The 25,292-nt window shown below is 29.4% G+C and overlaps 2 protein-coding genes across 3 annotated transcripts in view; both read left to right on the plus strand.

Annotated features, from left to right (window-relative positions):
* LOC127279017 (ionotropic receptor 75a-like) overlaps positions 1-25,292 on the plus strand; it is a 380,333-nt gene that overhangs the window by 135,241 nt on the left and 219,800 nt on the right. The window lies entirely within an intron of this gene.
* Positions 2,489-4,690, plus strand: LOC127279021 (uncharacterized). The gene is made up of 3 exons (XM_051301093.1): positions 2,489-2,601; positions 2,691-2,871; positions 3,967-4,690. The coding sequence occupies exons 1-3, from the start codon at positions 2,529-2,531 to the stop codon at positions 4,058-4,060; spliced, it is 348 nt and encodes a 115-aa protein (XP_051157050.1). The 5' UTR covers positions 2,489-2,528; the 3' UTR covers positions 4,061-4,690.

Here is a 25,292-nt window from a genome sequence, read left to right on the forward strand (position 1 = left end):
GACGGGTGGTTCTGTAGGCGCATTAGGTTAAAAAATTTGCAAAAAATTTGTAGAATGGTTATGCTTCATCCATAAAAAGTATTTATCGGGGACTCTTGTCGAGTGCGTAATATGCCAATAGGGCAGGAGTATAAACGAAAAAAAAATAAAATAAATTTGTTTTAAAATTACCAAGACAAGAATTCTCAAGTTGTGCTTTTTTGTAATTACAATGACAAATAATTATTTGTAATAATTTTTTATTGTATTAGAAATGTTTTGCATTCGAATATATTTAAAGTGCTATTTCGTTTCTGCTTATAGGAATACAAAAATAGAATAGTAAAAATAAAAAAGTATATAAGTAAAAAAAACTTATTTTTATAATATTTATGTTAAAAACGAACAACTTGAGGATTCTTGTCAACTTGTTTTGAATAAAATAATAATTTAAAAAATTTTCGTCTTATAAAATCATAATAATTCAAGTTAGTAGTCTACTTAAAGTTTGCTTATAGCAATACTGTTACATACCATCGATTATTTGGTCTGAAAATACTCATGAAATCGTAAGAAGTCGAAATATCAATATTAAAAAAATACGCTTTTGCACAAAAAATTTGTTTGAACAATAACTTTAAAATTTTTTTTGTTTAAACAATTTTTTATTTGTTTCTATATAATAAGTAAAGTGTATGCAAAAATCATTAAAATTCATTCATTTGTGTCGGAGATACGTTTTCAAAATTTTTAAAATCCTGTAAATAGAAATTTTTTTAATATTTTTAAAAATTACTTTTTGACATTTTATTTACATGTATTTCGTTACCATTTTACCAAGTTCCATTGAAATCGATAAACTAGGGAACAACAGATATTTTAAGGCTGGTTTCTCCAAGTAATTAAAATTTTTTACGACCTTCTAGGAATTAACGATTTATGACACATTTGAAATTATAATAAAACATGCACTCAAAGTACGTTTGAGAGATTAAAATATCTAAATAAATGTTAAGAAATTCGACAATATTTTATTATGTACTTTAATTGGAATAACGATCTATGGTATGGAATTGTGCCTTAGATCGTTATTCTGTAGAGGTCTTCTTTTTATAAAACATTGAAAATGACATTTTCTTAAATACCGAAATGAAATATACGCGAAAAACCCAAGAAAATATTAGTACTGTAAAGTAATTGAATATAAACGTGTCGATTTCCAGCACATGTCAAAACGAAGTATACGATAAATACTTAGACCCAGGCAAAAGCGCGGACCGTAAAGAAAGGCCTCAATGTTCGCTCGCCGTTTCGTGGCAAAGTTGCGCGCCACTGGACGAAATTGAGAGTAGCGCTACGCAGACCAGACTTTTTCCCCCACTGCCGTGCTCGAGCGCCGGAGAGGGAGAACTCGTTCGTGAGCCACTGTAAAGGTGCTCGCATAAGAAAAGATGGAACAGTGTGCAGGATATGATTTTAATGAATTAGAAAAGGACAGAAATATCGCTCTTTCCTTTTCTACCTCATTTTAAACACATCCTGCACACTGCTCCGTCGTTTCTTGAGCGAGCACCCTAAGTACAGGTCCGAAAGACGAGCCGGCTCAAAATCGACCCAGCCAGCACAGAGTGTTATTCTCTCGACTTAGCAGAATAAAGGCGCTTGTACACCTCACAAATTCTGACTGTATTCAGCATTTGTAACAGTTAACTAAGTAAGAAATGAGTTTTCTAAGGCGGAAACCAACTTAGAAAATTGTTTTCTATGGCAGGATGATTTGAATATATGATTATTATAATCGTAATTAATGAAAGTTATGAAGTTTTAGGATATAAATATGTATAAAGTATTGAATAAAATGTGAGAAAACACGTTTGTGCTAAATTTATTTTATTAGAAGGTGAAAATATTACAAGAAATGTGTTAAAACTGTTGACATTGTAATTGAGGTGATGTTTTTCGAAATGGTGATGCAGCACATGCGTGATGAACCGGCAGTCACACTGTTTGTTACTTCAACGTTTTGATTGTTTTTAAAATTGTTTTTAAAAAAATGATTAACTCAGAGACAGATGTAAATAATATAAATTTTTTATTAAATTAAATAACGCTATTTTGAAAAACAATCATTTTTTAAATTCTCGCAATAGTGAAAGTTTGAAACTTAATTTTTTAAGGTTAAGTTGACAGTTATTTCACTTCAATTTAATCAAATTTATCATATCACATTGTGTATTTTTGTATTTTATGAAAGAGGAAAAATATGTTGGTCAATTTAACCTAAATAAAATATCAAGTTACAGTGCATAGTATCAAAAAAGATACAAATTTATTAAAATTCACACGTATAACAATATTTACATGTAAATTTTATTATACATTTTTATAACTACTTTAATTATTATTCTTGTAGAATTATTAACATATCAGAAATTTAAAATAATTTGTAAGTTAAGTTATTATGGGCTGAATTTAATAATAAAGTCAATAATATTTATTTACAGTCTGCTAAGAGAAAACTAGCTGTTTTATTACTGCAGAAAATAAGTATGTGTAGGAAAAGCAGCGAAAAAAAGAGGAAGTTCCGAGTCCACCCTCTTTGGCAGCAACGTTCGATACTCGGTATGTTATTAAAAAGAAAATACAATTTATTTTGTTTAATTCTATTCAATTTATCTCTTATAAACTTTGTAATTAACTCAACTATTTAGGTGCACACAACTCCTTAGCAAAGGAAATGGTCATCTATGACCCAACAATGTTAACGAATTATATTCGAATGTCAGTGTCCACATATGAAAAATTACTGCTGAAAGTTGGAAGTAAATTGGAAAGCTGTCCTACCAGAAAGGATATAATTACTCCATCTGAAAAATTGATGGTAACTTTAAGGTAAAAATCAATTTTTACCTTTTGCAGGGATCATGGATCAAATCTACATATTAAAAATCATTAAATGTACACCACAAGCTTGAATTGTGCTATTGCTTGTATTTTGATCATTGCAAAAATTTGTTTATTTTTTAGAATAAATTGCATAAAATTTTTTCTTCCCGAAACTGAAACTGGCACCTAGTTTTCAGCAACAAGTTAATTTTTGAAAAAAATTATGTTAGCAATATCATTAAAAAAGTTAATATAAAATTAACTTTATTAATAAAGTAGTAAGTTTTCAATTTAGTTTAAATAAATGTTGAATAATATTTTATAAAAAAATTCATAAAAATTTTAAAAAATTGATTAAATTATCATTTTTGCAAATTATTGAAAATCAGAATTTCGATAAATGTTTTAAATAATTAAATTATTTTGAAGAATTTGATTAAAATATTATTAAAATAATTAATTTAACTAGGAATTTTAAACAAATGGATATCAATTTTAGATAAAATGGAACTTTTAGAAACTTTTAATTCAATTTTTTAAAAGAAAATTTAAATTATAAAAGAGTTATAGTGAAGATTTTTGTAAATAATTGAACTTTAGAAGACTTTTTAAATAAAATTTTGAAAATAATTGAATTCTGAGAAAGTTGTAGTTAAGATTTTTAGAAATTATGGAATTTTTGGAAAATTATAATAGAAATTTTTAAAATATCTGAATTTTAGAGAATTTTAAATTTAAAAATATTGTAAATAATGGAATTTTTAAAAAGCTCGATAAAAATCATTGAAAATAATTAAATTTTAAAGAATTTTAAATTGAAAAATGTTTTAAATAATGGAATCTTTTAAGAACTTTTAATTAAAATTTAATTATTATTATATTAACTTTATTTTTTGTCTTTAAGCAATAAATTTAATTATTGGTACTCTTTTTGAAACACCAAAAACACTATTGATCACATATAATGGAAAAAAATTCCTGACATCAATTTGGGTTTTCATATGAAATACCTCATATTAAGAGTGATAATAAGTGCATTAGATAATATTAATTTTGAAATTATTTAAAAATAATTATATAATTATTATCATACATTTTTAGGGACAACCTGATACTGGATCAGATTATTTTAATTATAAGGGATTCCACAGCATTGTTCTTCTTGCGATGGCAGATGCTAATTACATGTTTTTAATGGTAGACGTCGGAGGAAAAGGGCGACAGAGTGATGGTGGCATATTAAATCAATGTCAATTTTTAAAGCTGTTAAGGAAAACAATTTAAATCTGCCACCACCAAAGTCACTGTATGAAGGTGGTCCAAGAATCCCACATGTGTACATTGGTGATGCTGCTTTCGAAAATAGTATACATTGCTTAACACCATATAAAGGAGCGAAAAGTGGCAATCTTTCTATAGATCAGAACGTGTACAATTACAGACTGAGCAGAGCACGACGTGTCATAGAAAATGCTTTTGTCATTTTAGTTGCCAAGTGGAGAATTTTTAGGACTCCCATTTTGATTAATATAGAGGTAATAAAATTAATTGTCTTAGCGACAGTTTGTCTACACAATTTTATTATCAGAGAAGAAAAAAAATTGCCAGAGGATTTGCAAAAATACTGTCCTGCAAACTCTGCAGGCCAACTTGGATGTTTGGAAGACACTGCTTTGCAACCTTTGGTCATTCCTCAAACAAAACTGACCAACAAAATCTTGCCAGAACGATTAAAAATCACTTTAAAGAATATTTTATGGGTCCAGAAAAAGTTCCGTGGCAAAATAGAGCCGTTTTTGAAGATGATTGAGAAAGTATGTGTAAATTAAGCGATCCTTGAATTTATTCTTATATTAAAAATCTTGAATTCTTTTTAAACTCTACGAAAACCGGAATATTAAAATTTTCGGAACTATGTTTAATATAATTTCCCCTAAAATAATGTAAAACTAAATTATTTTATAAAAATATTAATTATAACGATTTTCTGTGATTTAGAAAGTATGTATAATTTGTATGTCTTCAGCAAGATTCTTAGAGTTACTCAAATTATTTAAATAAATCATTCTTATTATTTATTCATCTTTACAGATATTTTTCGCATTATTATTCCTATTAATCAAGATGTTCATGTCATGAATATTTTGCATCTCTGTGATGAAAAATGTAAAATTATTTCTATAAATAGAATTTCGCAAGTGGAGGAAGAGAAAAAAAGATGAAACTGGCACCAAGTTAGCAGTCCCAAGTTATAAGTTTGGAAAAATTTAATTTGTCAATAAAAAAACAAAGGAAAACCAATCGTTCTTAAATGCATTCACGGCTCTAATGGAAATAAAATATTTTAATATTAACATAAATATTAATATTAAATAAAAATTATGTAAATATTTCTATAATATCACATAATCGGATAAGTGCGAGTGCAACTCGCACTGAATCCGAGGGTTTCGCATACGAAACGAACTTTTTACGTAAACACATATGTACTAGAAATATACAAATTCAAAGTTAAATAGTTTATACTATTATACATTTATACTATTATACATTTATACTATTATACATGGAGGCCCTGGCGGATTCGATTTGCGTAATGTCTACTTAACTAAGCGGACTTTAGGTAGACATTAGGTAGACATGTAAAAAAACGTATAAAAAAGCTATTAATCGACTTATTATGATAAAAAAAAGTTGATAAAAGGGTAAATGAATGTTTATAGAGTAAATTCGTACAAAATTTGTAATTAATAAAGCAATAAATAATTAATAATGAATGGAAATGTGCGCGAGGTACCTGATCAGTTCAGCTGTACAATTATTTTCGTGCTATTTTCATGAAAAGAATATAAATTAACTGCAAAAACAATTGATATTTATAAAAAAGTGTAAAATTGATTTAATTTTATTGTTTGCAATACGAATTATTAAATAATAATTAAGTTTTTATCAAATGTGAATAGTGTTGTGAAAACCTGTGAAAACTAATGAGTTACTACATTACCGATCGCATATGATAATAAAAAGTTCTCGATGAGTGTAACAAAAAAGCTGCAATCATGTCCGTAATTTTGGACGAGAAACAATTATGAAATCAATAATTATTTGTATAACTTTATTCTGCATTTTAAAATTCACTTTTTATTTTCTTTCAAAGCAAAAGCTTGGAAGAAAACATGCTCGCACTGTATTGTAAAAACTGGTGGCGCCATCTCTCATATGCGATCGGTAATGTAGTAACTCATTAGTTTTCACAGGTTTTCACAACACTATTCACATTTGATAAAAACTTAATTATTATTTAATAATTCGTATTGCAAACAATGAAATTAAATCAATTTTACACTTTTTTATAAATATCAATTGTTTTTGCAGTTAATTTATATTCTTTTCATGAAAATAGCACGAAAATAATTGTACAGCTGAACTGATCAGGTACCTCGCGCACATTTCCATTCATTATTAATTATTTATTGCTTTATTAATTACAAATTTTGTACGAATTTACTCTATAAACATTCATTTACCCTTTTATCAACTTTTTTTTATCATAATAAGTCGATTAATAGCTTTTTTATACGTTTTTTTACATGTCTACCTAATGTCTACCTAAAGTCCGCTTAGTTAAGTAGACATTACGCAAATCGAATCCGCCAGGGGGAACAATTTTTTAGTACCATTTTAGAAAACATAACATTTTAACATAAAATTTGTATATTTTTTAGTACTTATGTGTTTTCGCAATAAGTTTGTTTTATGTACAGAACCCTCGGTTTCAGAGCGAACTGCACTCGCACTTGTCCGATTTTATTTTTTCTATTTATTTAATTTTTAATTTAATTTAGATGCAAAAACAATGTTTTAAAAATATTTCAACTATAGAGTATTAATATTTAATTAGGACATCAACAATAAATATATAACAATGGATACAACTATAACTGAGAGAGGAATGTTTATCAAGAAATTAAATCATTAACACAGTTTTTAAGTAGTAAATTTTTATTTGGGCTTACCTAAACACAGGCAGTTTCTTTGCTTCTTTTAGTAGTTAACTAGTATTATTATTATTAATACTTACAACGAATCAGTCATTCTTTAATCACAATAGTATCAATCACATAGGTATCACATATAGTAATAGATATGAAACATAGCGAAATTAAATTAAACTTAAATCTTGGAATAAACATAAATATTTGAAACATAATTTAAACCATTTTATGAATGACTAATTACAGTAAAACGCTAGTTATCCGAGCTAATGTGGACAGTACGTCCTTCGGTTAAGGCGAAAACTCAAATAATACGGATTGTTATTAATATAATACAATTTAAAATTTGTATTTAAAAAAAGCAACTCGGATGACGCGGACTAGACGCTCTACTGTAAATAGTTCTTAATAAATGAAATTATCGGCATATAGAATCTTGTAAAATTTTCATTATTTTCATCTGAACGTCAATTCTCTCATAATCGTTGTCCAGTTTCTCCAATTCTTTGCCAATAAACATTCCAAATTGTTCACAACTGCTGTATTGTTGTTGCTTTGGTGAAGTTATGGTTTCTACACATTTGAGAATTTCTGCATCGAATTGCGTGCAGTTCATCTTTTTTGTACCTGCATTAATATAGTTGTAACTCATGAATTTCTATTGATATACTTAAAACCAAAGATTATTAATTAATTTAACCCATTAACGACCGCCAGGACGAAAAATTTACCTTCACTTAGCAGCTGTTATTTTATATGAAAAAATAATTTTAAAAATTCAGGATAGCCCATTTCTAACGTAAAATTTATCGCTCTTTTCGATTCTGAAGTCCAAATATAATTATAGTTAAATCATTAATATTTATAACAATTTTATTGCAAAAAAACATGATTTTCTGCAAAAAAATTTTTATTCAAAACATATTTTGACATGGAAAACGACAGTTAATTTGCTCCGGAACCCAAAATATCGCGTCCTCGAATACCCAGCTACAAAACTGTATAGTTGCGAATTTCAAAATTTAAGATGGCGGACGACAAAATGGCAATTTTCCACTAAAAAAGATTTAAAATACTATTTTGCAAAAAATAATATATTGATGAATTATTTTTATTTCTGCACCATATACTTATGTTTTTTGGGTCACTAAACACGAATACGGTATAAGTTTTCAAAAATTCAAAATGGCGGATCCAATATGGCGGACAAGTTTTTCAAAAACTCAATGGATTTATCTGAAATTTGTTACTCGGGGGTTTTTGGGGTCGCCGGTTACGAATCTGAAGTTACTTTTCAATAATTCAACATGGCGGATCCGGAATAGCCTACAAATTTTAACCCTGCAGAAAATCCTTTAAAGTACGCGTCTCTTTAGAAATTTTTATAAAAAATGTTAAACAATTTGATTATTTCAGTACTCCTTTGACGGTAGAAATGGTGAAATTTTATGGTCACACAGTAATAAAATAGTAGATCAGTAATAAAAAATGTGTTCGATTTCAATATAAAGTGAAAAAATTCGAAATCAACGACCCCAAAAACTCAATATGTATTGATTTTCATGCAAATTCGGTGAATTTTAAAATTTGTAGGCTATTCCGGATCCGCCATGTTGAATTATTGAAAAGTAACTTCAGATTCGTAACCGGCGAGCCCAAAAACCCCCGAGTAACAAATTTCAGATAAATCCATTGAGTTTTTGAAAAAATTGTCCGCCATATTGGATCCGCCATGTTGAATTATTGAAAAGTAACTTCAGATTCGTAACCGGCGACACCTAAAACCCCCGAGTAACAAATTTTAGATAAATCCATTGAGTTTTTGAAAAAATTGTCCGCCATATTGGATCCGCTATTTTGAATTTTTGAAAAGAAACTTCAGATTCGTAACCGGCGACCCCAAAAACCCCCGAGTAACAAATTTCAGATAAATTCATTGAGTTTTTGAAAAAATTGTCCGCCATATTGGATCCGCCATTTTGAATTTTTGAAAAGTAACTTCAGATTCGTAACCGGCGACTCCAAAAACCCCCGAGTAACAAATTTCAGATAAATCCATTGAGTTTTTGAAAAAATTGTTCGCCATATTGGATCTGCCATTTTGAATTTTTGAAAACTTATACCGTATTCGTGTTTAGTGACCCAAAAAACATAAGTATATGGTGCAGAAATAAAAATAATTCATCAATATATTATTTTTTGCAAAATAGTATTTTTAAAATCTTTTTTAGTGGCAAATCGCCATTTTGTCGTCCGCCATCTTAAATTTTGAAATTCGCAACTATACAGTTTTGTAGCTGGTCGTTAATGGGTTAACTTGTAATGTAATATGTATGTTGATGCGAATTTCTATATGTATTTATTTACTTTAAACATAATTAAAAATTATCTGTCGCGGAAAGAAGATCTTATTCTTATCAACTGTTATATTTAATTTAATTTAAATATTGAATAGGTTATAATAAATCGGTGTAGTGAAATAACAAAAATATCTGGAGCCACTCTGCACTGTAAGAAACATTTTTGCAATTTTTGTTGATAAAATGAAGAAAACATCAACGAAAAAAAATATAATAAAATTTTAGACTTATTATCAAACCCCTGGAAGCATTCTTCTAAAAATGAAGAATAATGTAAAAGTAGACAATTCTACTCATACCTTATTCTATTTTTTAAAATAATTATTTATTATTACTTTTAATTACTTTGAGAAATAGAAAAAATATGTATAAGTAGATTTGGTACTTTTAACTGGTGTTCTTCCTTTGACGTCGAATCCCAGGTCCTTCAGAACATTATTATTATTTTCTTTCGCCGTATTGGATGCTGGGACATTGCTAATTCTCCTAAAATTAATAAAATGGAAACTGAAAGCTTAAAATGTAATTCCTTTCAGAATTTAATTCTTTCCCTGCTAAAAATGAAATCACAGAACGTCAAAAAATTAGTCAGGATTTCTGACGTTTTGAGACTGATTTCTGATTTTATTTTTAGCAGGGTTTTGAAAAAATAAAATAAATAAAAAAAATAATAAATTAACAAATTTAAAAAGTCAATGTATTTCTTTCCAATTTAGAAAAATTCAGTAGATTAAAAACAGATGATAGATTGAAAAATTATTTCACTATTGAAATTAAAAAAAATTGCTTACGATGCAGGTTTAACGATGTCCTTCAGAAAGGAAAAAGATTCGTCGAACAACCAAAATCGCTGCGCACGTTGGACAGAACCGCTAGGCACATGGGTTCTTCGAGACATGTAAACTTGTCTTAAAGATTTTTATTTTTTTGTGATAAAGTCCTTGCTCCAACCTATAGTACATAGAATATTTGTAAATCGAAATATGTTGTAAAAAAATAATTTAAAAATGTACGAGAAAAAATTCTAGTACATTTTCCGCCGCAATTAACAAAATTCCCGCACTTTCTTTCTTTTTTTTGATAGATATAACTGAGTATTAAAATTTAAATATTTGTAAATATTTAAATTTGAATGCGCATTAAAAATTTTATTGGAAGGAAGAACACTCACCAGGAAAATTTATTAAAATTTGGTTCCACGCTTTTGATATAGCTAGTGGAGTTCGGTCCAAAACGGGAAGCTTGTGATTCCAAATTATTGGATATTCTTTGATCAGCTCCAGTAACACAAGATAATTTTCGGAACATTTTTTGGCATTTCCATCTTTATCTGAGAAAATATAAAATCATTAACATTTTTACATTCAACTTCGATAATACTGCATATTAAAATACATATTATAAGATAGTTAGCTAAATCGAAAGAATTTTCCCTTCATAGTAATTTTTGAATCTACAATATTTATTTAAGATATTATTTATGTGGTAATAATTATATTAAATTAACTATTTTTAATATCCAGTTAACATCTAGTGTTCAAAACTTGTGTATTTATTAAAAGATAAAATTCTAATGAAATATAATCATACTATATTCTACATTTTCGTTTCCAATAATTTCCAAATCAAGATTGTCATCTTTATCAGTGTTCATCAGATTCAATTTACGTTTTTTGTTGAAGTTTTCTTCTATTTCAAGCTGCAATAAATGTAAAAAATTAGAGTTAATAAGAAAAAACATTTCTTTATAAATATTATATAGAAAAAAGTAAGATATAATAAAACTATATATCCTAATTTTTAATTTTAACTATTATACCAAATTATTAGTAATTTGGAACATAAAATCCGTGAATTAATTTTATATATTATTTTATCAATTGATAAATTCTACTACAAAATTAAATTAAAACAGTGGCATATGAAATTGAAAAAGATCATTTTAATTACAGCATCTTCATCAATATATTCGGCACACGTATATTCCGACATACGTATATAAATCATCTTCGTGGATTCCTTCGAAGCAAGCGTGATCTTTTATTTCTATTGTATTAAATTGCACATTACATACTGCACAAATAGTATATAATACTCTATTCTGAAAACAATTGTCATACTTGAGAATTTTAATGTAAATTTGTTCCTTTTTTAATGTATACTAACGTCTAAAACTGAAACTCTGTAACTTGAATTTTTTATTTACGCTGTATATACATAACCATCTAGCAAGTTATATAATAATTTTTGATTAATTCTCCCACTTTCGAGGTGAATAAGAAATTTAAGCTAATTTGCCCGCTATAGTATTAAATTTTTCACGATTTCAATCATTATATTTTTGTAAAAGGCAAAATATGATTGTCAACTTAACCTTAAAAAATTAAGTTTCAAACTTTCACTATTGCGAGAATTTAAAAAAATGATTGTTTTTCAAAATAGCGTTATTTAATTTAATAAAAAATTTATATTACTTAGATCTGTCTCTGAGTTGTTCATTTTTTTAAAAACAATTTTAAAAACAATGAAAACGTAGAAGTAACAAACAGTGTGACTGCCGGTTCATCACGCATGTGCTGCATCACCATTTCGAAAAACATCACCTCAATTACAATGTCAACAGTTTTAACACATTTCTTGTAATATTTTCACCTTTTAGTAAAATAAATTTAGCACAAACGTGTTTTCTCACATTTTATTCAATACTTTATACATATTTATATCCTAAAACTTCATAACTTTCATTAATTACGATTATAATAATCATATATTCAAATCATCCCGCCCTAGAAAACAATTTTCTAAGTTGGTTTCCGCCTTAGAAAACTCATTGCTTACTTAGTTAACTGTTACAAATCCTTAATACAGTCAGAATTTGTGAGGTGTACAAGCGCCTTAATACTCTGATCATCCGCCGCCACGTCGCTACGAGAGCCCGCTGTCAAACGGATCGCCATTGTAGAAGGGTCAGATGGTAGGAGAAGTAGAATCAACGGACGGACGTCTACCTCATGATGTCCCCAGCCATGACGTCTACAAAATCGAACGCTGACACTCCGGTTCCGTCTGCGGAATCTTCAACGTAGAAATTACTTTTGTTCAAAAACAACACATGCGTGATTTAGGTTTGAATTAAATCTATAATAGAGGGTTTGACCCGGGGTATTACTCTTAAAATAAGAGTTTTATTCTATATGCACTCGGATATCCCACCATCTCTTCGTGTTCTTTTTTCTTTTATTTATTAATAACGTACGCGATGAAAGAGAACATACCGTTCCGCTGTGAGTCAATAACGATACGAAAAATTACGCCGTGATTACTTTTAATAAAACCATTCTTTGTGAATAAATTTAACACTAATTGTATAGTTCTTTTTATAGTTAACTGTCAAATAAAGTAGGCATTTCATATGAGAATACGAGGTCATGTCTCAGATTTTTCTCAAAATTCGGTACATTGTAGTGATAGTGGTGCTAAATAAGTGAACAAATTTAAAATTTAAAATTTTTAATATTTTTCGATATATTTACAATAACAAATTTGAGCAATATTTTTTAGCTTCACTTATAACTTTTTTCCTATTAAACATTGAGAAAAATGTTTTATACGCGGATGATCTTACACTTTTAGAAAAACATTTTTTTTTAAATATAAATTTTTAAACAATTTGTTTAAAAAATAAAATTTGTTTATAACTTTTAAACATGTTCTCCCTCATTTAGATGCGCGAAAAAATCATGAATATTGATTAAGTCATAATAAATCGATGTTTAAATTTTTGAGATGGCATTATTTTTTGTTTTCGAGATATTAGTAAATTAACTAACAAAAGTTAATAAAAAATGAAATATTTTACGAACAAATAAAATAAGAATAATATTAAAAATACCATTCCAATGCTTATCGAAATCCGCATTCAACAAGCCCTATATGAACTATTTTTGATAAACGAGTGATAAAATAATAATAAAAATTATTTAAATAATTAATAATATTTGAAGAAATGAAGATAAATTGTCCATTCATTTTTTATTTGGAAGATCATCTAATTCTGTCCCAAACAAATATTTTTAAGTAATACTAAGAATAAAAAATTAATTATAAAATGTTATTTAGAAAAAGACTGAAAATTACCATGCCGAGTAAGTAGGCAGCCCCCTTCAACTTGTGTCGTAGGGTGCTGAAACCTCAATTTTTAATAATCATCTGTTAATAATTTAGATTTGTTAAAAATGTTATTTACACTGGTTTTATTTAACACAGAATTAGATGATCTTTCAAGTAAAAAAATAATTTACGGTTTATCTTCATTTCCTTAAATGATATTAATTATTTAAATAATTTTTATTATTAATTATTAATTTTACACCCGTTTATTCAAAATAGTTCGTATAGGGCTCGTTAGATGCGGATTTTGATAAGCATTCTAATAGTGTTCTTAAAATTATTCTAATTTTATTTGCTCGTAAAATATTTCATTTTTTATTAACTAATGTAAGTTAATTAATTAATATCTCGAAAACAAAAAATAATGCCATTTCAAAAATTTAACAATCGATTTATTATGACTTAAGTAATATTCATGATTTTTTGCGCGCATCTAAATGAGGGAGAACATGTTTAAAAGTTATAAACAAATTTTATTTTTTAAACAAATTGTTTAAAAATTTATATTTTTTTAAAAAAATAATGTTTTTCTAAAAGTGTAAGATTTTCCGCGTAAAAAACATTCACAACATTTTTCTCTATTTTTAATAGAAAAAAAGTTATAAGTAAAGCAAAAAAATATTGCTCAAATTTGTTATTGTAAATATCTCGAAAAATATTAAAAATTTAAAATTTGTACACTTACTTAGCTCCACTATCACTACAATTTATTGAATTTTGAGAAAAATCTGAGACATGACCCCGTATTCTCATGTGAAATGCCTCAAATAACTCTTCTAGTTTCTACATTCACAAACATCTATTTTTTAAACGAACCCTGTCCGACGAGCAAATCCAAATAAATAATTTTAATAACAGATAAAGCGAAACATTCGTTACAGTACCTAAACACCTCATCAATACATTAAATAACATAGGGAAATGTATCCATGAGTGGACAACCTTTTTATTTACTAAAATAATTTTTTTCAGTGAAGGAAATTTAAAAACTATAATACACCGTTAAACGAGCCGTTAAATAGGTATTGTCCTCAACTATAAGATATATATATGTTACAAGCAATGTGCGGGAACCGGGCAATGTCCGAGAATGCCCGGGCATTGTTGACATTGCATAAAATCACTGGGCATTGTCGACATTGCCCTACTATTTTCAAAAACGTTCACAACATGTTGACAATGACCGGGCATTGTTGACCATGCCCGGGCAATGTCGACATTGCCCACTCATTTTTGGGCAATGTTGTCATTTTTTTGTAAAAACCTATATAAACTACTTGAATTCTTTTTTCTGATATCATTAATTGTTCTACTTTTTCAATGTAAATTTCATATTCCTTACAAGACATATTGAGGCAAAATTACTGAATGATGCAGGTCAAAAAAATTAGTCCAAACTTTACTATTGTGTTGTCCTGAGTAAATATACATTTTTGTTAATTTGATAAAATATTTTGAGCCAAGCTTTCGATTGAAACAGATTAGAAAAAAAAAAAAACGTTTTTGAGATATATTGAAATTAATAATTTGACCTTGAACTTCAAGGTTAAATTTTATTTAAAAAAAAATCTTTTATCACTATCGTAAAGCCCGTAAAAAGACCTTTAAAAATCACTATGTAAAAGTTAATTTTTATCCATCCCTTTTATAGATATAGTAATTTGAAAAAAATCATAAAATATTTTATCAAATTAAAAACAATTTATATTTACACTTACAATAACCAGGACAACCTTTTAGTAAAGTTTGGGCAATCTAATCAATATAATCGAAGTTTGCATTGATTAGTCTAGTTGCAATAGATTTAGATACTAGATTGTAAACATAATAATATTAACTTTTCTTTACATTATTCAGTCAGGACCTACATTTAGACACTTGAGAATTTAGTAAACAATATTAAATTGATTATATTATCGAATTATTTAGTTTCAACAGATGCTTAAGTATGTATTTACTTATATTAAAAATTATTTTTCATTACAAAATTTTTCGTATTTCAACATTGCCCAAAATGGACCGGGCATTGTCGACATTGCCCAGAGAACTGCATTTTATAAATAATTTTCGACATTGACCGAAAAAAACAGGGCAATGTCGACAGTGCCCAATGATTTTGGGCAATGTCGACAATGTCCGGGCATTCTCGGACCTTGCCCGGCTCCCGCACATTGCCCGTAACATATATATATATATTGAGACTTTCTTCTAGCTTCAAGGAAAAATTTTTAAATCAGTTTTCTGAAGTGTTGTTTTTTTGACAAAAATAATTTGTATTCATGAGTGGACTACCTGCTGAAATCGCTTAAAAATGATTAAAAAAACAAATAAACGTTGAAGGATTTCAATGCTTATAGAATATTTATTTATTATAAACACTTAGAACATTCAAAAAAACAAAAATATTGGTGCATTTCAATTAATTACAGTGTTACAAATGTTGCAATTTAAATAATAATAATTAAATTTTTCTATTTAATTTACTGGGCATTGTAAAGAACGAATCAATTTCAATTGTCTTTTTTTCTTCAGCCGATTTTTTTAAAGCTTTTAATGACATTTTAATAATTTGTAAACGCAAAATGTCAAATTTACCACAGTGGTAAACATTTGTTTAACCCTTCACTGTCAGCGACACATACGTTGTGTCGTGAGAAATTAGGGTCACAAACTGTCAGCGACACAAACGTTGTGTCGTGATCATCTTAACACAAAATAAATGAAATTTTCTATTTTAATTGTAAAATAAAATCTTTTATATCATTATTCGTACACTACAAATATCAATGATGTTTGGTTAATTAATAATTAAACAGTTCCGAGGGTGGATGAAGGTCTCCCAAGAAGGGTTGACGGGTTTTAGTGGGTCGGGGCTGGTAGTAGGTCGCCAGCTTATTTTGTTTTCTTTCCCTTTTTTTACAAACCCCACATAACCTTGCAATGCGGAAGCCAAGGTATCTGCATACAGATTTCCCAAAAGTCCCTAAGCAAAAAAAGGTAGGGGGACACTTTTCCCAACCCGTGTTTCCCAATGAAAATATTTCTCAATGGTCATTTTTCCCAAAATTTATTTCCCAATGGACATTTTTCCCAATGAAATCTTTTTTTAAATTTTTTGTTCCAATGGACAATTGAAATCGTTTCCAAGATATGCCCGACTAACTTCATTGTTATTAATAATAAAAAAGTCATTTGTTATTTATAACCATTGGCATAACTTTAAATCAAAATTTCAAGTAAAAAAAATCAAGTTCTTTATGGCTCAAGAAAATTTAGAAGTAATTCCTACAAATAAAAGTGTCAGACTCAGTATTTCTGGATTTTTATATTATAAGCATTCAACAAATTATAAACTTGGTCGTATTTATTGGAACTGTAAAAAGAAGGATCAATGCCACGCACGAGCAACAACGTCTATGGATTTGGAAAATATTACACTTTTCAAGGGGCCTAAACAGTCTCCACACAACCATACTCCAAACCGAGACGCTGTCAATGCTGAGCGAATTGTAAGTAGAGTCGATTTGAGATCACATTATTAATTTTTTTTCTAACAGTGAAGGGGTTAATTGTTTGTTGAATCATACTTTTTATTGGTTAGCTTTTTAGTGTCATTTCTCATAGGGGGGCAAGATGGGATATGGAGTTTATTTTAGCATATAATTAAAAGCGTATTATTGTAAGTACAAGCATTAAATAGTTTTTCATAAATGTTTCATTTTTCTTGCAGAAGTGTAAAAGAAATTATAAAAGAAAGACAAGTAGAGAAAATTGGTCAGTAGAGAGTATGAAAAATGCGGTGGGCGAAAAATGGGATTCAACTTAGCAGCAGAAATATTTTTTGTCCCTCAAATCACTTTGGAAATAAAGGTGAACATGCAACCTTCACTTCCGAAGATTGTCCAGGTAGAAATTTCAACCCACTCAGTACTGACCAGTCACTGGAGAGTTTTTCTAGATACTGGACAGAAAATCTGACAAGTGACTGTTTAAAAATGCAACGCGCTCCCTTTTGCATTCACAGGTCAAATTATTTGTCCAGTGACTGGCAAGTAACTGGACAGTTTTCTGGCCATAATCTGGAATAAAATATAATTTTTCTCGTGTTTATTATTTTATTTACAATTATTTATTTATTCACATTTTTGTGTTTATTTAAATATTCAAGCCTAATGAACAATTACTCTGCCAATAACACTTAAATCTAAGAATGATAAATTCAAACGCATATGTAATCGAATCTAGACCCTGGAGACACAACAAATGTGAATTACCACACATTTTTTTAACTTCTTTATTAATAACCAATCAGAGATTCTTTTTCAATCGCCCCAGCCCAAAAAGTCAATGTTCTGGGATTGGCTTCATACTTTGATAAATTGTTGTCCTATGTGATAGTAATAAATCCCTAAAATATAAACTCATTAAAAAAATATTTGTAGAAAGTAGAGGGAGTTGAAGTTTTGACGTTAAGGGTAACATTGTCATTTTCAAATCCGTATAACTATGACAAAAGTTAATGGATTTTAATTTATCTATAATGAATTTTAATGCATTTTTCACGTACTTTTCAAAAATGTATACGAAATTTAAAAAAAAAATTGTTGACCCCTTTTTTCAAAATCAACCCTTATTTTTCGATTTTCACCCCTTCGGGAATTTTTTTTTTAGGCGGTGCCGATAAGGGGTATATCTGGAGATCATCTTTAAGGATTTAGGTAGGCACCGCCTAATTTAATATTATGTTTCTCACAAAATTATGGTTGTCCCACTTTCATATTTACATAGCTCATGGGAATAAACCTCAGCTTTCCAATGAAAATAAAAAAAAAAAATTCCCGAAGGGGCGAAAATCGAAAAATAATGGTTGATTTTGAAAAAAAGGGGTCAAAAATTTTTTTTTTAAATTTCGTATACAATTTTGAAAAGTACGTGAAAAATGCATTAAAATTCATTATAGATAAATTTAAATCCATTAACTTTTGTCATAGTTATACGGATTTGAAAATGACAATGTTACCCTTAACGTCAAAACTTCAACTCCCTCTACTTTCTACAAATATTTTTTTAATGAGTTAATATTTTAGGGATTTATTACTGTCATATAGGACAACAATTTATTATAGTATGAAGCCAATCCCAGAACATTGACTTTTTGGGCTGGGGCGATTGAAAAAGAATCTCTCCAATAAGAAAAAATACATAGATAACAAGAAGTATAAGTTATATAATATATCACAGTTGTGTAATGGTCGAAACAGCAGACACAGCTGCACTCGCAGACTCGACAAAGTTTGTAGATAAGTCGAAAGACGCATTTCATGAGAACAGAAATTTTACAACTTGTACATACTAGGGCCAGCAGACAATAAAAGAACATTCGACGATATGTCATACGTTCTCCAAAAAAAATCTAAGTGACAACAATTTCTTAACAGCATGTTTTTTAAAATAAAAAAAATCGGACAAGTGCGAGTTACACTCGCATTAAAACCGAGGATTCCGTACCCTTAAACCTAAAATTTGAGGGGTTTAAAGTTTGAAGGCCTAGATAGAAAACATAGACATATTCATAGACATAAACATAGAACATAATCTATGCATAAATTTGAAAATAATGTGAGCGCATAGATTTGAAAATAAATTAATAAAACTAAAAAATAATAAAAATATCAAAAAATAAAAAATGTCAAAAGATAATAAAAATAGTAAATGGTAAAAAATAGAATTTGCCCCAAAAAAAGGAAGAAAATTTTATTTTTCTAGGTCAAAAATTGTAAAACTTAAGGAAAAAGTCCACTTTTTAAAAAAATTGTATGTTTTGAATAAACTCAATTAAAAAATTTTTTTGGTGAAAAATCATGATTTTTATCGAAAATTATCAGTTTTTCCTTGAAAACGCTATAATAATCAACTTCAATCGTTCTCCCTATATTTTTTTTGTAATCTACACGCAAAATTACGTAAAAGTGTATACACTGCGACCTGAGTTTAGCGGCAGGTTTGGTGGGTCGTTCGCTAAACTCAGTAATGAGAATTCCCGAAATCGGCGTCAGCAATCAGGGCCGTACGAACTACTTGAAATACGAAATCCTTAAACTCTTTTTTTGAAAATTCTTCATCTTATAATACATAATATTTTTATTGCAATAATTATTATAATTATATTTTAATTTTTAGATTTTATTATAATTATAAACAGTAATAAGTAATACTTAAAATTACTTTTAATAAAAATTCAAATAATTGTACTGACATCAGACAAGAAAGGGGAAAAACTCACTATTTGCCTTATAAATTTTAAATTTATTTGAAATTAAATAATATAAATTTCATCAAATATAACATTGAGAGCAAATATTAAAATTAAGATTTTCATAAAGTAAATTTATAAATTTGCTGGGAGTGAAAACAAAAATAAAATTTGTATACATGTATATAAATAAGCTTTTATAATTTAACAAATTTTTTATTTAAAATTAAAGATTAAAGAACCTTGTACCTCCCAGACAAACGTCTCCGCTTGGTACTCATTTTCAACTAGAAGGAACCGCGTTGCCTTACTTCTACGCTCCTGCTCGAGTCGGAGCATCTTACGCTTACCGCTTAATTACCATCCTATTGTTGCCGTTTCCGAGATTTTGCTAAACTCGGGTCGCAGTGTATATTTGAAACTCTTTAGATAAAATTTTCCTCGGTTTTTGAGGAAAATTCATGATTTTAAACGAAAATTATCAGTTTTTCCTTGAAAACGCTATGATAATCAACCCGAATCGTTCTCGCTATATTTTTTTTGTAATCTACACGTAAAAATACATAAAAAAGTATAAATTTGGATCCCTTAGGATAAAATTTTTTTTCTTTTTTTATTCGAAAAATCCATGATTTTTTCTAAAAATATGAGTTTTCCTTAAAAACAATATGAACATCAACTCCAATTGTGCTCGCTATATTTTTCCTGTAATCTACACGCAAAAATACGTAAGTATACCAAATATGAACTGCCTTCGTCAAATATTGTGTGCGCTAGGAGGATTAATCGCTTTTTTTCAAAATTTTTGATTTTTCCTTGACAACGCTATGTAAATTAATCCGAATCATGTTCGCTATATTTTTCCTGTAATTTTCACGTAAAAATATATAAGTGTACCAAATTTGAGCTCTCTATGTAAAAAGATGTGGCAACCAGGGGGGGGGTACATAGTCATTTTTAGGGATTTTTCGTAAAAATTCATGGTTTTTCCTTGACAACGCTATGATAACACAGGCACACAAAAAAAAAAAAAAGTCAGGTCCCAAAAAGCACAACCCCATATTCCTATGTTTTTGGGGTCGCTGAAACCGAATATGACCATGAAAAATTTTTTTGCCGACCCATTTTCCCGCTACCACCCCCTTGCACCTACTCACGGGGGTTGGAGTTTCAAATTAAAAAAAAAGTCAAGTTCGGTGTCTAATCCTACGTTTTTTGGGGCGCTGAAACCGAAAAACGCCACCAAAAACAAATTCTTTACCCCCTTAACCCCCTACAACCCTCTGGGAGGGGGTTAAAATTTTAAATTTCACAAAAAGTCAAGTTCGGTGTCTAATCCTACGTTTTTTGGGGCGCTGAAATCAAAAAACACCACCAAAAACAAATTCTTTACCCCCTTAACCCGCTAGAACCCCTGGGAGGGGGTTGGAATATCATTTTTCACGGCGCTAAGTGTAGAAAAATAAATTTCCTTAAGACTTTGTAGGTGCGTATTTGTGTAATCATAGGTAACTTTCTAGAAAACTTTATTGTTGGTGATGTTTTTTGGTTTCAGCGACCCAAAAAACAAAAGATTAGACACCGTACTCGACTTTTCGTGAAAAATGAAATTCCAACCCCCTCCAGGGGTTGTAGGGGGTTAAAAGGGTAAAGAATGTGTTTTTGGTGGTGTTTTTTGATTTCAGCGACCCAAAAAAACATAGGATTAGACACCGTACTCGACTTTTCGTGAAAAATGAAATTCCAACCCCCTCCCAGGGGTTGTAGGGGGTTAAGGGGGTAAAGAATTTGTTTTTGGTGGTGTTTTTTGATTTCAGCGCCCCAAAAAACGTAGGATTAGACACCGAACTTGACTTTTTGTGAAATTTAAAATTTTAACCCCCTCCCAGAGGGTTGTAGGGGGTTAAGGGGGTAAAGAATTTGTTTTTGGTGGCGTTTTTCGGTTTCAGCGCCCCAAAAAACGTAGGATTAGACACCGAACTTGACTTTTTTTTTAATTTGAAACTCCAACCCCCGTGAGTAGGTGCAAGGGGGTGGTTGCGGGAAAATGGGTCGGCAAAAAAATTTTTCATGGTCATATTCGGTTTCAGCGACCCCAAAAACATAGGAATATGGGGTTGTGCTTTTTGGGACCTGACTTTTTTTTTTTTTGTGTGCCTGTGTAATCAATTCCTATGAGATTCGCTATATTTTTCCTGTAATCTACACGCCAAAATACATATGTATACCAAATTTCAGCTCTCTAGATAAATTCTTGTGGCCGCTAGGGGGGGGGTACATGACTTGCTTCACTAGTCTCATTAATAGGGTTCCCCCTTCGGGTACGGAACCCTAAAAGCAAGAGCGCAATCAGCAGCAATTAAAATTGTGAATTAAGATTCGCCAAACAAAAAATATAAATAAATAAACATCAGTAGCGTATTTATTTTATGAAGTAAGCAACCAGTCATTAGCATTCAGACAGGGAAAAGACCCAACCACACAGCATTCACATAGACATTCGCGCCGTCTTGTGACCAACCGCTACCTTCGCTTGCTCTGTTACCCATGGGTATCTAACCTTACTTGTTCGCCTTTTGTCGTTAATATCGAAGTCCAGAAGCTGTCTTGACAAGACCAGTTTGACTTCTGGATGCATCGTCGAGATTAATTCAAAACTGCCTCCATACCTTACAATTAGCTACTATATATGAAAATTTAACTTTTAAAAGAATGGTTTCACATTTATCAGTATTGCTTTTAAACGCTAAGTTGAAAAGTATCTAGAGACTTTATTGAATAACTCTTGCAAGTCAATTTGAGCATTTATAATGAGCTTGTTTAAGGTATAAATAATAGGTCATCTGCGAAAGTAATGCCTTTTCTCGGAGTTGCGCTATTTAAGTCAAATAGTCGAAGCAAATCGCAAGTATACAAATTAAAAAGCAAGGGGGATTTCACAGCTCCCCGCTGCAGTCCCTCTCTGAGCTCAAAAACTTTCTCTGGCTCGAGATCCGTATCCGCGACGAACATACGCCTCCCTTAAGCGAGTTCCATATGATTCTGATTACATAAGTCGGAAAACCCTTTTTTATTAATTTATAAATTAGTCCGTTCAGCCAGACTGGGTGGAAGGCCTTCTCGAGGTCAACCAGGCAGGCCGCCAACGCCCGTCCCTCTAAATAAGATTTACGAATGTCGGATTGTAGTTTAGTTATGGCGTGAATAGTTGAATTTTTTTGCCTAAAGCCGAATTGCTCATTTGGAATAATACCATTTGCACCAGCGAACCGATTAGTAATAATTTTAAAAACTTTACTAAAATTTGAGAAAAGGCTAATAGGTCAATAGTCGCTTAGATTTGAAAGATCGGCTTTGATCCTATCGGCTTAACTTTTGCCAATTTCCAATTTTTCGGGAAAAAACTATTATTTAGCATTTGTTAAACAGCCCAAGTAGAAATGTGCCACTGGCATAGTACTGACCCAACACTGCCAGTCAGTATAATAGTACTGACTGCCGTACTGGGCCAGTAGTGGACCAACCCTGGCTGGTAACGCTGTCCAGTACTGATTTTGTCCCGCTCACCAGTACTAACGTAGTACTAGAATAATACTGGCATAATACTGGCAAAGTACTCATCCGGACTTAAAATCTCACTTTTTTACAAAATGCTAAAACACGCTTTCCAATGCAAATTTCATCCTTATTAGCTTATTACTCCCATTTTTACCACGAACAGGTAATGTGAAGCCAATAATAGTTAATGTTATTTAGAATATATAAAATATTATTAACAATAAATAATTAAAATAATTATCATTTATATTAATTAAATTATTTTATTTTTAATAAATTATTTGACAAAAAATAATTTGTGTTGTAAATTTTTTTATTTTTTTAAATTCATAATATTCAATTTTTTTTACTTTGCACTTATACTTAATTTAATAATTATTTAATAATTGATATTACACATGAACAAATATTGTACTTATAACACTTAAAACTAAGAACGAAAAATCTCGCACGCATGGGGGATCGAACCCTAAACCCTTAGAACGCAAGTCAGATACGCATACCGCACAGCCGCGCTGGCTTGAAGTGCTGACTTGAAGTAGTTCGCCTAATACAAAAGTTTTGATTTCAAAGTTTGTATTATCTATTGATCACTAAAATAAAATGAATTTATTCTTAAATTTTTTAAACTCACAAAATTTTTTCAATTTTTACAAAGATTTAATGAAATAAAACTGGATATCAATTTCAGTTAAATATTTTTAATAAATTATTTTTACCGTAAATAATATTAAAACAGACAAAAATGATTGATGAATTACATAATTAAAAATAAGTTAATAAAAGACGACTGTAAAATATGTATGAATGGTAAAAAAATTTTTAAATTTAATATTTAATTATTAATAATATTTAAAAATTACAGTGAAAAAATTACATTTGCTTTATTTTTAAAACTATTAGAAAAAAATTCTCAACTTATTGTTATTGTATACATGATAAATAACTTAATGCACATATTTCAATGAGTACTAAAATAACTAAAAAAACATAAATATATTTTATATAGGTATATAATAATACATTACAATTACATCCAAAATTTTGAGGGAAAGTATTCGAAAGAAATTAATATACATTTTTTAAAATAAAAAATCATCGTTTTCTACCTATTGGAATAATTTAAAGACTTTTTCATTTAATGTTTTTTATCACCGACATAGTACTGATTCGATGTATCAGTCAGTACACTGCCAGTACTGAAAGTCAATACCGACAGCCAGTATTGGATCAGTACCATGCCGGTGTTTAATTACGGCAAGCTACGGATATTTCTACTTGGGAGAATGACATAATATTTCACTAAATTATTCGGTAAGTTTTTAATGGCAAACTTTGGGGATTCCATCGACTACTGACGATTTTTTGTTTTTAAATTTTTTTAAAAATTCGTATAATTTTAATAATGTCACAAAAAATATTGATCTAGTTCAAAGACGGGATTAAGGGAGGTATTAAAGTTGGAAAAGGTAACAATAGGTTGCGCCGCGGCTTGCTCAAGGTAAAATTCCGTTTTCAATTTTTCTATGGTGTTAGTAACAATTCTGTACAGACCGGTATCAACGTCTACGATAGGCGGGTTCTTTATCTTGGCAAGTGATCTCCAAAGAAATTTAATTTTTGTAAGGGGTCAGTAATTATGTACATATTCTTATTATTAACATTGTTATTACGAATATCTATTGAAGCAGAATTTAATAGGTCAAGGTTATTGTTTGGAATTAGCAGGTTAGGAATGTTTGTTGATTTAAATGGTCTAAATATCGGATTTAATTTTTTGAAAATTTTTTCGTTATCCTTACTGCAAATATCACTTAACTTATTCGACCAGTATTTACTTAGGGCTGAGTTAAACAGTGCTTTCATTTTTTCTCTAGTTTTTTTAAACAGTGATTTACACGCTAGAAATTCAACGCGAAAATGTTGTTGATTTTAGTGTCTATGTAGAAAGGATAACAAAAAACTTTTAACCTTTTGGCATATAATAATTGCGTTACTGACAAAACGAGAGATAGTGTCAAATTCCTCGTGTTTTGGAGTTGCTTCATTAAGAGATCTTACAATCGATGAGTCGAGGATTTGGAAAAACTC

The sequence above is a fragment of the Leptopilina boulardi genome, unplaced genomic scaffold (assembly GCF_019393585.1).
Source record: "Leptopilina boulardi isolate dan_hultmark-lab unplaced genomic scaffold, ZJU_Lbou_2.1 LbouV2_213, whole genome shotgun sequence".
Classification (NCBI taxonomy): Eukaryota; Metazoa; Arthropoda; class Insecta; order Hymenoptera; family Figitidae; genus Leptopilina; species Leptopilina boulardi.